The 11,955-nt window shown below is 44.8% G+C and overlaps 1 protein-coding gene and 1 long non-coding RNA gene across 8 annotated transcripts in view; both read left to right on the top strand.

Annotated features, from left to right (window-relative positions):
- The first annotated feature begins 149 nt into the window (after positions 1-149).
- LOC127906706 (uncharacterized) lies at positions 150-2,016 on the top strand. The gene is made up of 2 exons (XR_008062474.1): positions 150-763; positions 1,110-2,016. It is a non-coding gene; the product is annotated as an uncharacterized LOC127906706 (long non-coding RNA).
- Positions 2,017-2,241: 225 nt separating this feature from the next.
- The window catches only part of LOC118391866 (TBC1 domain family member 14-like), a 64,005-nt gene continuing 54,291 nt past the window's right edge, over positions 2,242-11,955 (top strand). For 2 of the 7 annotated variants that reach the window (XM_052459320.1, XM_052459325.1), the window contains exons 1-2: positions 6,150-6,224; positions 6,345-7,080. In XM_052459320.1, the coding sequence (XP_052315280.1) occupies positions 6,170-6,224; positions 6,345-7,080 (791 nt within the window). In that variant the 5' untranslated portion in view covers positions 6,150-6,169. Of the gene's footprint in view, positions 2,603-3,046; positions 3,118-5,912; positions 6,238-6,344; positions 7,081-11,955 lie in introns of those variants that run through there. The other 5 variants (XM_052459321.1, XM_052459323.1, XM_052459324.1 and 2 more) reach the window with 5 other exon arrangements.

The following is an 11,955-nucleotide window of genomic DNA, read 5'->3' on the forward strand; positions in this document are numbered from 1 at the left end:
TCAGTGTTTTCAATGGGCATAATACTAAAGTAAGTTGTTGTGAATAACTATCTAGGCCATCAAACAACTCTGGACCTCAAAGCCAGTTCCCCTCTAATCAGAGACTGATTTAGACTGATTCAGCTAGAACATAAAAAAGCAGGCTCTGTACCTCGTAGGGTAAGAGATGAGTAACCCTGCTCTAGGATATTTGATATTGGTGTAAAGACAGACCCTTTCTCAAGGAGGCAGTATTCTGCAGAAATTAAAGTCCTTCCTGGTTCCACAATTACAATAGAGGGCTGACCGATGCAGTAGTCCCAATGTTACAGTATGGGCAAATATATTTCGAAAATGTATATGTTCTTGAATTTCTAAACTGAAGTAGACGCATGATTTGGTCATGGAGTGATGCTGACTCTTAAGTTCTGGATATTTGTAAAAGATTAAGTGAATGGAAAACCTATTATGGTATTTTCGATTCCAGAACAGCGAACTGTAATCAAACAATACTCATGCAGAGACATCTTAACAAACCTGTTTCATTGTCACCTGGCTTCCTAGTTTAATTTAAACAAAGAATCGTGCAATAAGGTTCCTCGGACTAGGCTACTTTGAAACTTGTATTGTTTCATGGATCGATGGGGATATTGAATGGAGACGATTATTTACGCCTTGACGACTGACAGGTGAATCCATCGATGCTGTAGTCTTTCTTGGCTCGATTACATTGCACTCGAGTCGGTAAGTTTATTTTAAAATGGCGGCTGAAGCACCAAGACAGGTATGTTATTACAAAGATTGGATAAACTTGCCTAGTGTATTTTTTTTTACTTATACAAATGGTGTAGTTCTTTAGTGCTCTGTTGTAACAATTGAGCAAAACTATCAACTGTTCCATTTTGCTTGAATATAGGAAAAGGGAAGCATATAAAACCGACGTATCATAGACACTTTGGCAAGTGCGCTAGCGAGTCGTTAGCCAAGTTGACATTTGTGACACTTTTAAGCCACAAAAATGCCACACTCGTATCTTGACCTGTTGCTGTCGAATGAGATGTTTTGTGTGTGTGCCATTGAGTCCTCTAAAAGCGCAATTAACGGAGACCATTTCCTCTGTGAACGCCAAGCTACGCTGAGAGCGGAGGTGAGGGCGGGTTGTAGCAGCGCATCATCATGGACCACCCGAGGAACCAACAGCAACCAGCCGCGTCGACAGCCCATCTGTAGCATCAACATGGACCACCCGAGGAACCAACAGCAACCAGCCGCGTCGACAGCCCATCTGTAGCATCAACATGGACCACCCGAGGAACCAACAGCAACCAGCCGCGTCGACAGCCCATCTGTAGCATCATCGTGGACCACCCTCGAGGAACCAACAGCCTCCAGCCGCGTCGACAGCCCATCTGTAGCATCATCGTGGACCACCCGAGGAACCAACAGCAACCAGCCGCGTCGACAGCCCATCTGTAGCATCATCGTGGACCACCCGAGGAACCAACAGCCTCCAGCCGCGTCGACAGCCCATCTGTAGCATCATCGTGGACCACCCGAGGAACCAACAGCAACCAGCCGCGTCGACAGCCCATCTGTAGCATCAACATGGACCACCCGAGGAACCAACAGCAACCAGCCGCGTCGACAGCCCATCTGTAGCATCAACATGGACCACCCGAGGAACCAACAGCAACCAGCCGCGTCGACAGCCCATCTGTAGCATCATCGTGGACCACCCGAGGAACCAACAGCCTCCAGCCGCGTCGACAGCCCATCTGTAGCATCATCCTGGACCACCCGAGGAACCAACAGCAACCAGCCGCGTCGACAGCCCATCTGTAGCATCAACATGGACCACCCGAGGAACCAACAGCAACCAGCCGCGTCGACAGCCCATCTGTAGCATCATCATGGACCACCCGAGGAACCAACAGCAACCAGCCGCGTCGACAGCCCATCTGTAGCATCAACATGGACCACCCGAGGAACCAACAGCAACCAGCCGCGTCGACAGCCCATCTGTAGCATCATCATGGACCACCCGAGGAACCAACAGCCTCCAGCACAGCCCATCTGTAGCATCAACATGGACCACCCGAGGAACCAACAGCAACCAGCCGCGTCGACAGCCCATCTGTAGCATCATCATGGACCACCCGAGGAACCAACAGCAACCAGCCGCGTCGACAGCCCATCTGTAGCATCAACATGGACCACCCGAGGAACCAACAGCAACCAGCCGCGTCGACAGCCCATCTGTAGCATCAACATGGACCACCCGAGGAACCAACAGCAACCAGCCGCGTCGACAGCCCATCTGTAGCATCATCATGGACCACCCGAGGAACCAACAGCAACCAGCCGCGTCGACAGCCCATCTGTAGCATCAACATGGACCACCCGAGGAACCAACAGCAACCAGCCGCGTCGACAGCCCATCTGTAGCATCATCATGGACCACCCGAGGAACCAACAGCCTCCAGCCGCGTCGACAGCCCATCTGTAGCATCATCATGGACCACCCGAGGAACCAACAGCAACCAGCCGCGTCGACAGCCCATCTGTAGCATCAACATGGCACATTCCACGGAGGGGACCAAAGACCGGAGAGGAAGCGAAAGTGGTACGTAGTCTGTTGTTGGCATTTTATTTCGGCTACAAGTGGAGCTTGAGCAACAGGTGGCTGACGTAGCGGGTTACGCAAATGAGTAGCATATTTAATAAATAGGCATTATTATTGCCTATGACACACAATTGCTGAACTAGGCAATGACAGTGCAGTTGCAAATGATCTGAAATTCATAATGATTGCCACTCCTTGACACTAGCAATGCATGCATTCAAATGAATAAAAGATGTTTCGACCAGCCTAATTTTGCATAGCCTGCTGCCTACAGTCACTGTGTTACTGAACAGGATTGTCTAGTCTCTACTCATTACATCTCCATTGATAATGAGATGAAAGAACAATGCAATTTTGCACTAGGTGTGTTCAGGGTGTGTTGAGGATTTACACTTGTCAAAATGAACAGGCTGAGACTCATTCAGTTTCACTGAGATATGTTAGTCTTCAGATTGTCACCTTCAGTGCAGTCACACTGTCAGTGTTGTGTGTACCAGAGAGCCCCTTTTTCATGGGTATGTATTATAATGACATTATTTTGTTCTCTAGTAGATTTGCATAATTTTGCATGGTGATGAGGAAGTGTAGCATCTAGTCTGTATTCTATCTCAAGCATTGTTATTTGTGTAGCCTGGTCATTGATAGTGTTCACATATATGCCATTTAGCAGAAGCTTTAAAAAAAAAATCTAAAGTGACTTAATCATGCGTGCATCCATTTTACGTATGGGTGGTCCCGGGAATCGAACCCACTACCCTGGCATTACAAGTGCCATGCTCTACCAACTGAGCGACAAAGGATTTTCCTATTCATAATAAGCATGCAATGTCAATGTCTTACTGTGAAGCTATAACCAACACAGGAAACACACTCATACTGCTTTCAGGAACTGTCGTAATCATTCACATGCAGGCCACCAGTAGTAGAAATGACCGAAGACATCTTTTATTTTTTGGTACTTTTACCCCATTTTCTCCCCAATTTCTTGGTATCCAGTTGGTAGTTACAGTCTTGTCTCATTGCTGCAACTACCGTACGGACTCGGGAGAGGCAACGGTCAAGAGCCATGCATCCCCCGAAACAACCCAAGCAGGCCGCACTGCTTCTTGACACAATGCCCACTTAACCTTGAAGCCAGCCGTACCAGTGTGTTGGAGGAAACACTGTACACCTGACGACCATGTCAGCATGCACTGCACCCGGCCCGCCACAGGAGTCGCTAGTGCGCGATGGGACGAGGATGTTCTGGCCGGCCAAACCCTCCCCTAACCCGGGTCTCTGCCCCATGGGTCTCTGTCGGCTGCGACAAAGCCTGGACTTGAACCAAGAATCTCTAGTGGCCCAGCCTTAGACCACTGCGCCACTCTGGAGGCCTCACCAAACACATCTTTAAAAAAACTATATAAAAATAATACTACCATAATACTACCGTGATGAAATGACAAAGAAGTGCAATGTCATTTCAGTTTCTTACCAGAGAATAAGAATGATATGGTGTCATTTTCATACATATGAAAATGAATTACCGCTCGGTGAACGTCCGGTTGGCTAAACAAACCATTATCGTGATTAATGATGATCAACGTTGTCATGGCAACGGATGTTGATTTTATCTATTTAAAAAATATATATAATATTTCTTTTTTTCTTTTTTCCAGTGGCTGAGAGGTTTAGATATTAAAATAAGCACATGCTTCAGTAGTGATTTGCATGACATCCTCTTGATCAGGTTACAGCTGCACCGGGACTGTTACTGGGGCTTTAGGTGGGTTTAGTCTGTGGGAAATCACTGTTAAATTGGGTTTTATACATTTACTGAACTAAAATAAACGCATGCAATAATTTCTACAATTTTACTGAGTTACAGTTCATATAAGGAATTCAGTCAATTAAAATAATTTCATTATATCCTAATCTATGGATTTCACTTGACTGGGAAAACAGATATGCATTTGTTGGTCACAAATACCTTAAGAAAAGTAGGGGAGTGGATCAGAAAACCAGTCAGTATCTGGTGTGACCACCATTTACCTCAAGCAGTGCGACAGATCTCCTTCACATTGAGTTGATCAGGCTGTTGATTGTGGCCTGTAGAATGTTGTCCCACTACCTCTTCAACGGCTGTACGAAGTTACTGGATATTGGCGGGAACTGGAACATGCTGTCATGCACGCTGATTCAGAGCATCCCAAACATGAGTGACATGTCTGGTGAGTATGCAGGCCATGGAAGAACTGGGACAGTTTCAGCTTCCAGGAATTGTGTACAGATCATTGCGACAATTCTCTGGCACCAACCCTGGTGGACATTCCTGCAGTCAGCATGCCAATTTCATGCTCCCTCAACTTGAGACATCTGTGGCATTGTGTTGTGTGAGAAAACGGCACATTTTAGAGTGGCTTTTTATTGTCCCCAGCACAAGGTGCACCTGTGTAATGATCGTGTGGTTTAATCAGCTTCTTGATATTATACACTAGGTGTATAATCAGGTGGATGGATATTCTTGGCAAAGGAGAAATGCTCACTAACAGGGATGTAATGTGTGTTCAACATTGGTGACTATTGCTTTGTGCCAGAGGCAGTGTATCTATCTACACATGCTCTCTCCACACACACACACACACACAGGAGCATAGTATCTCTTCCAGTTCTGCCCAGAGACCTTGAGCTCTCCTCTGAACTGAGGTATTTTATCACAGACAGTTTCCATCAGGTCCGTCTCCAAGCAGCATGTGGTGCAGCCGGTCGGGAAGCTCCACACACTGACTCGGCAGCACGGGAACTTTGCATGTCTCTTTCAAATCAAATCATTTTATTTGTCACATGCGCCAAATACAACCGGTGTAGACCTTAGAGTGAAATGCTTACTTACATGCCCTTTCCAATGTAATTGTAGTTTGACTGACTGTGGTTTCTAGACGTGTGTGTCAATGCAATACAAGCAAAGCACTGTCAGAACTAATTCACTCACTTTTTTGGGGCAAATGCAATTTTTGATTATTTCTAAGACTCCAATTAAATGTGATGATGCAATGGGTTTCTGACAGTCTCCCTCCCCAGGGGTCTTCATTTCACCCTTTTATTTCCCTCTCCTGGACCTCAACAGTAAGGTCCCTTAGACCCTTGACTCCCATACGGCCTTAGCCTAATTGCTGGCACACGGTACAGGAGGCTCATTCACATTTTAGGCTACGTTTGTGGATCCAGTTTCAGCCTGGTTACTGGCCGGATCCTCTCCCTGTGTGTTTCTGCTCCATTGTTCTTGTTATCTCATGTCCTGATGAGGTGGTGAGAAAGGAGGGGCATGGGAGGTGTCTTTCATGGGTAATAAACTGTTCTGGGTCAGTGATTGGTCTGTGGGAACCTAATCCCTGTCTTTGACTTGTGCTTGACTTTTTAGCTCTACTGACCTGTCAAACCAAAGCTTGTTCCACTGCATTTTTTTTCATTGTTCCCCTCTAATCAGGGACTGATTTAGACCTGGGGCACCAGGTGTGTGCAATTAATTATCATGTAGAACAGAGAACCAGCATGCTCTGGACTTCGTAGGGTAAGAGTTGACTATCCATGGCAAATGTTATTCGACAATGTTGTACTGAAAGAGAATATGTGAATATTAATGGTATTTTTGAAATGTAAAAATATTTATTATACAGGCCGTCAACTATCACTGTACCATATCACATAATATTATTATCACTACTAGTAGTGACTCTCGTCTATAATTCCTCGTTGGTTTCAGGTGCGGCTGGAGGTACCTTAATGGAGAACAGCACGGTCAGCTCCGACAACCATAACCACCACCATGAACACAGCAAGCCCACCCTCATCCAGCACTCCCTGCACTATGGCAACCCCCAGCAGGGATCCGATGAGCAGGACCTGGACCAACACAGCCTAGCCTCCCAGGACTCTGGCATCCCTACCCTGGAGATCAACCACCCCGAGCACATCCACTCCCAACCAGGAGACTGTGGCCTTACGCTGGGTTCCAACCACAACGACCAGGGCCCTGCTACCCTCTCTCTAGACCAGTCTGGAGACAGCGCTGGTCTCCGCAAGTCCTCCACCTTCCCCCACAGTGGCTACGACTCGGTGCGCCTCTTCAGCCCCGCCCCAAGGTCCGGAGCTGGCGGCGTGGGATTTGTCACCACGGGGATGGGCGGCATAGGAGGGGGAAACCTTAACCGCAGTGACGACATTTCGGTGTGCAGCGTGTCGAGCTTGAGCATGGAGCTCTCGGCCACACTGTCGGCGTCCAACGAGGACATCCCGGACTTCATGGTCACCTCCGACTCCAGTGCCATCGTCACCCTGGAGACGGACGAGGGCGACGCCGCCCAATTCTCGGACGTCACTCTGTCGTCGTCGCCGGGCGGTGACATCGTAGGGGATCTGTGGAGCCCACGACAGAGACCGCTGGGGTCAGCGGAGGGCAGGCCCAAGAGGCTGGGGCCACTGGCTAGCTTCTTCAACAGGTACGATGGAAGTTATCACTCTGTGTGATCTTTGACAGTCTATTTTGGTCTGTGTCCATAACTTAATTTTAAGCTCAGGTCTCCCATTGACATAAGGCTCGATTTAGGAGAGATTTTAGTTGCAAGTGTACATAGGATTCGGTGCACACTAACCACACTATACCACACTATGACAAAAGAAGACATTGCTCAAGATTACTGTGAAAAACTCATAAAACGTGTACACACCTCTCCACACTCCGAGTCCAGTACAGTCAACTTGTCCTGACCTATGTAACATTTGCTGATTGAATGCATTCAGGCTTGAAGCCTCCAATGTGAACTGAGCTGGTTCAGCTTTACTATGAATAACTTATTCTCCCCGTACGCCCCGTGAAATTGTGCTTGACAGGTGATGGCATTGGAGTCATGGGGAACCTGTTTACCTACACCTAAACACGCCCCATAATTGTTCAGTCACGTTTAAAAAAAAAAAAAAATTATCGTAGCTAGGCACTCCAAGCATAGAAGCGAACACACACACACACACACACACACACACACACACACACACACACACATATCTACATAGTCCTCTGTTGATGTTTGAAGGACCTTTTGTGTATCTGTACAAACAGTTCATTGTACCAGGTGTGTTGGTAGGGTTGGATTAAAAGCCTGCACACTGTGATGAACCTTGTCACTATGGTTACCAGTAAACTACCTGTAAGTCGCTCTGGATAAGAGCTTCTGATAAAATGTTTCTTGAAAGTTACCAAAATGTACATTTTTAGTCATCTAGCAGAAGACATCTAGTGGCCTTTTGGGGTACTTCAGATTATCACAGGGTGTTCTAATTAACTCTGTTCCTCTGTGTGGCCATATCGCATGTCAAATTAAATACATAAAAAAAAAATAGAATGGCAAAGCTGTAAAACATTATCCTAAATATAAACGTCAACGTAGTGAATATCATTGGCGTTTCATGAGAGTTTCAGCATGAAATATCCTTTATACACTTAGTAAAATATAATAAATCAATATGTCTTTGGCAATGTTTTGGGGTCAGACTGGTAGCAGTTGTGAAAAAAGAGTCCATAGTTGGATGAGTTGCAGATGTCATTGAAAAATAATGGAATTGTTGATGCTTTTTTTCATTAATTTCATTATGTTCTATCTACTACAAACTCATGGACAATATGAACACAGATGTAAAAAATGAATTTTATATATATCAACCAAGTATAAATTACCAAAGCTACCATGGATTGCCATAGATTACTGAAGATTTCAGTAATTACCGGTAGCTTTGCAAACCTACTTGTTACAGTGTGGGAATTTCTCAGAGAAATAAAAATACTAATTTTAGATCACACCGTAGGATTTGATTAATCAATCCGGTTAAACTACACAGGTCCCACATTTAGCTCCCTCCATTAGACCCCAGTCACCTCATTGCTTCCTTTCCAAATCGCAGTCATCAAACACTCAGCAGGTGCTTTAGGCTCAGATGAACGAAGTGTGTGGGTTTTTGGCTTCATCTATTTCGGGAGCTCAGAGGGGAAAAGGTAGTTTCCTCTACTCACTCTCTCCCATTCATCACATCTCACACTTCATCCTGTGATTCTCTCAATAGAAGGTGAGAGAGAGAGGGAGAAATACACTATGGAAAAATAAGGAACAGCATGTCAGAAATCAGCTCAATGTAAAATGAAGAATCCATATAATTAACCGACTCTGGGTAAATTGGAGAACTCTAAACAAACAACAGAGTTATCTATCCACTCTGGGTAAATTGGAGAACTCTAAACAAACAACAGAGTTATCTATCCAAAACAGAGATGTATGGATAAACCACTGCTCCAATCTTTTTGGCTCCATAACAAACAGCAAAAATATATACAGGGTCAAATACTAATCTTAGAATCAACTATTAAAGACTACCAGAACTCACTGGATCCTCCAAATTGGGTCTGCATGCATAATTCTGCAAAAAATATCCTTCATGTAAAATGCCAAATAATGCATACAGAACAGAGTTAGGCCGACACCCGCTAATTATGAAAATACAGAAAAGAGACTTTAAATTCTACCACCTAAAAGGAAGCGATTCCCAAACCTTCCATAGAGCCATCACCTACAGAGAGATGAACCTGGAGAAGAGCCCCCTAATCAAGCTGGTCCCGGGGCTCTGTTCACTAGCAGACCCCACAGAGCCCCAGGACAGCAACACAATTAGACCCAACCGAATCATGAGAAAACAAAAAGATAATTACTTGACACATTGGAAAGAATCAACAAAAAAACAGCGCAAACTAGAATGCTATTTGGCCCTAAACAGAGACTACAGTGGCAGAATACCTGCCCACTGTGACTGACTCAAAATTAAGGAAAGCTTGGACTCTTGGCTCTCGAGAAGACAGGCTGAACACACTGCCCCTAAAATGAGGTGGAATCTGAGTTGCACTTCCTAACCTCCTGGGAAATGTATGACCATATTAGAGAGACATATTTCCCTCAGATTACACACAGACAACAAATCCAATTTTGATCAGTTCATATCTATTGGGTGAAATACCATTGTGTGCCATCACAGCAGCAAGATGTATAACCTAGTGAAGAACAAACACCATTGTAAATATGAAATCAAATTTTATTTGGCACGTGCCAACAATGCAATTTTAAGAAAAATAAGTGTTAAGTAAATAAAAATAACAAATAATTAAAGAGCAGAAGTAAAATAACAGTTGCGAGGCTATATACAGGGGGTACCGGTACAGAGTTAATGTGCGGGGACACCGGTTTGTAGAGGTAATATGATTTAAAGTGAATATGCGTAGATGGTAACAAGAGAGTAGCAGCAGTGTAAAAGAGTGCGGGAGAATGCAAGTAATCTGGGTTGCCATTTGAATAGCTGTTTGGGAGTCTTATGGCTTTGAATAGCTGTTCGGGAGTCTTATAGCTTTGAATAGCTGTTTGGGAGTCTTATGGCTTTGAATAGCTGTTGGGGAGTCTTATGGCTTTGAATAGCTGTTTGGGAGTCTTATGGCTTTGAATAGCTGTTTGGGAGTCTTATGGCTTTGAATAGCTGTTTGGGAGTCTTATGGCTTTGAATAGCTGTTTGGGAGTCTTATGGCTTTGAATAGCTGTTTGGGAGTCTTATAGCTTTGAATAGCTGTTCGGGAGTCTTATGGCTTTGAATAGCTGTTGGGGAGTCTTATGGCTTTGAATAGCTGTTCGGGAGTCTTATGGCTTTGAATAGCTGTTCGGGAGTCTTATAGCTTTGAATAGCTGTTGGGGAGTCTTATGGCTTTGAATAGCTGTTTGGGAGTCTTATGGCTTTGAATAGCTGTTTGGGAGTCTTATGGCTTTGAATAGCTGTTTGGGAGTCTTATAGCTTTGAATAGCTGTTTGGGAGTCTTATGGCTTTGAATAGCTGTTTGGGAGTCTTATGGCTTTGAATAGCTGTTGGGGAGTCTTATGGCTTTGAATAGCTGTTGGGGAGTCTTATGGCTTTGAATAGCTGTTCGGGAGTCTTATGGCTTTGAATAGCTGTTCGGGAGTCTTATGGCTTTGAATAGCTGTTCGGGAGTCTTATGGCTTTGAATAGCTGTTCGGGAGTCTTATGGCTTTGAATAGCTGTTCGGGAGTCTTATGGCTTTGAATAGCTGTTCGGGAGTCTTATGGCTTTGAATAGCTGTTCGGGAGTCTTATGGCTTTGAATAGCTGTTTGGGAGTCTTATGGCTTTGAATAGCTGTTCGGGAGTCTTATGGCTTTGAATAGCTGTTCGGGAGTCTTATGGCTTTGAATAGCTGTTCGGGAGTCTTATGGCTTTGAATAGCTGTTTGGGAGTCTTATGGCTTTGAATAGCTGTTTGGGAGTCTTATGGCTTTGAATAGCTGTTCGGGAGTCTTATGGCTTTGAATAGCTGTTCGGGAGTCTTATGGCTTTGAATAGCTGTTCGGGAGTCTTATGGCTTTGAATAGCTGTTCGGGAGTCTTATGGCTTTGAATAGCTGTTCGGGAGTCTTATAGCTTTGAATAGCTGTTCGGGAGTCTTTTGGCTTTGAATAGCTGTTGGGGAGTCTTATGGCTTTGAATAGCTGTTGGGGAGTCTTTTGGCTTTGAATATCTGTTCGGGAGTCTTATAGCTTTGAATAGCTGTTGGGGAGTCTTATGGCTTTGAATAGCTGTTTGGGAGTCTTTTGGCTTTGAATAGCTGTTCGGGAGTCTTATAGCTTTGAATAGCTGTTGGGGAGTCTTATGGCTTTGAATAGCTGTTGGGGAGTCTTATGGCTTTGAATAGCTGTTTGGGAGTCTTATAGCTTTGAATAGCTGTTTGGGAGTCTTATGGCTTTGAATAGCTGTTCGGGAGTCTTATGGCTTTGAATAGCTGTTCGGGAGTCTTATGGCTTTGAATAGCTGTTCGGGAGTCTTATGGCTTTGAATAGCTGTTCGGGAGTCTTATAGCTTTGAATAGCTGTTGGGGAGTCTTTTGGCTTTGAATAGCTGTTTGGGAGTCTTATAGCTTTGAATAGCTGTTTGGGAGTCTTATGGCTTTGAATAGCTGTTCGGGAGTCTTATAGCTTTGAATAGCTGTTGGGGAGTCTTATGGCTTTGAATAGCTGTTGGGGAGTCTTTTGGCTTTGAATAGCTGTTTGGGAGTCTTATAGCTTTGAATAGCTGTTTGGGAGTCTTATGGCTTTGAATAGCTGTTTGGGAGTCTTATGGCTTTGAATAGCTGTTCGGGAGTCTTATGGCTTTGAATAGCTGTTCGGGAGTCTTATGGCTTTGAATAGCTGTTCGGGAGTCTTATGGCTTTGAATAGCTGTTCGGGAGTCTTATGGCTTTGAATAGCTGTTCGGGAGTCTTATGGCTTTGAATAGCTGTTCGGGA

Source organism: Oncorhynchus keta, chromosome 13 (assembly GCF_023373465.1).
Source record: "Oncorhynchus keta strain PuntledgeMale-10-30-2019 chromosome 13, Oket_V2, whole genome shotgun sequence".
Classification (NCBI taxonomy): domain Eukaryota; kingdom Metazoa; phylum Chordata; class Actinopteri; order Salmoniformes; family Salmonidae; genus Oncorhynchus; species Oncorhynchus keta.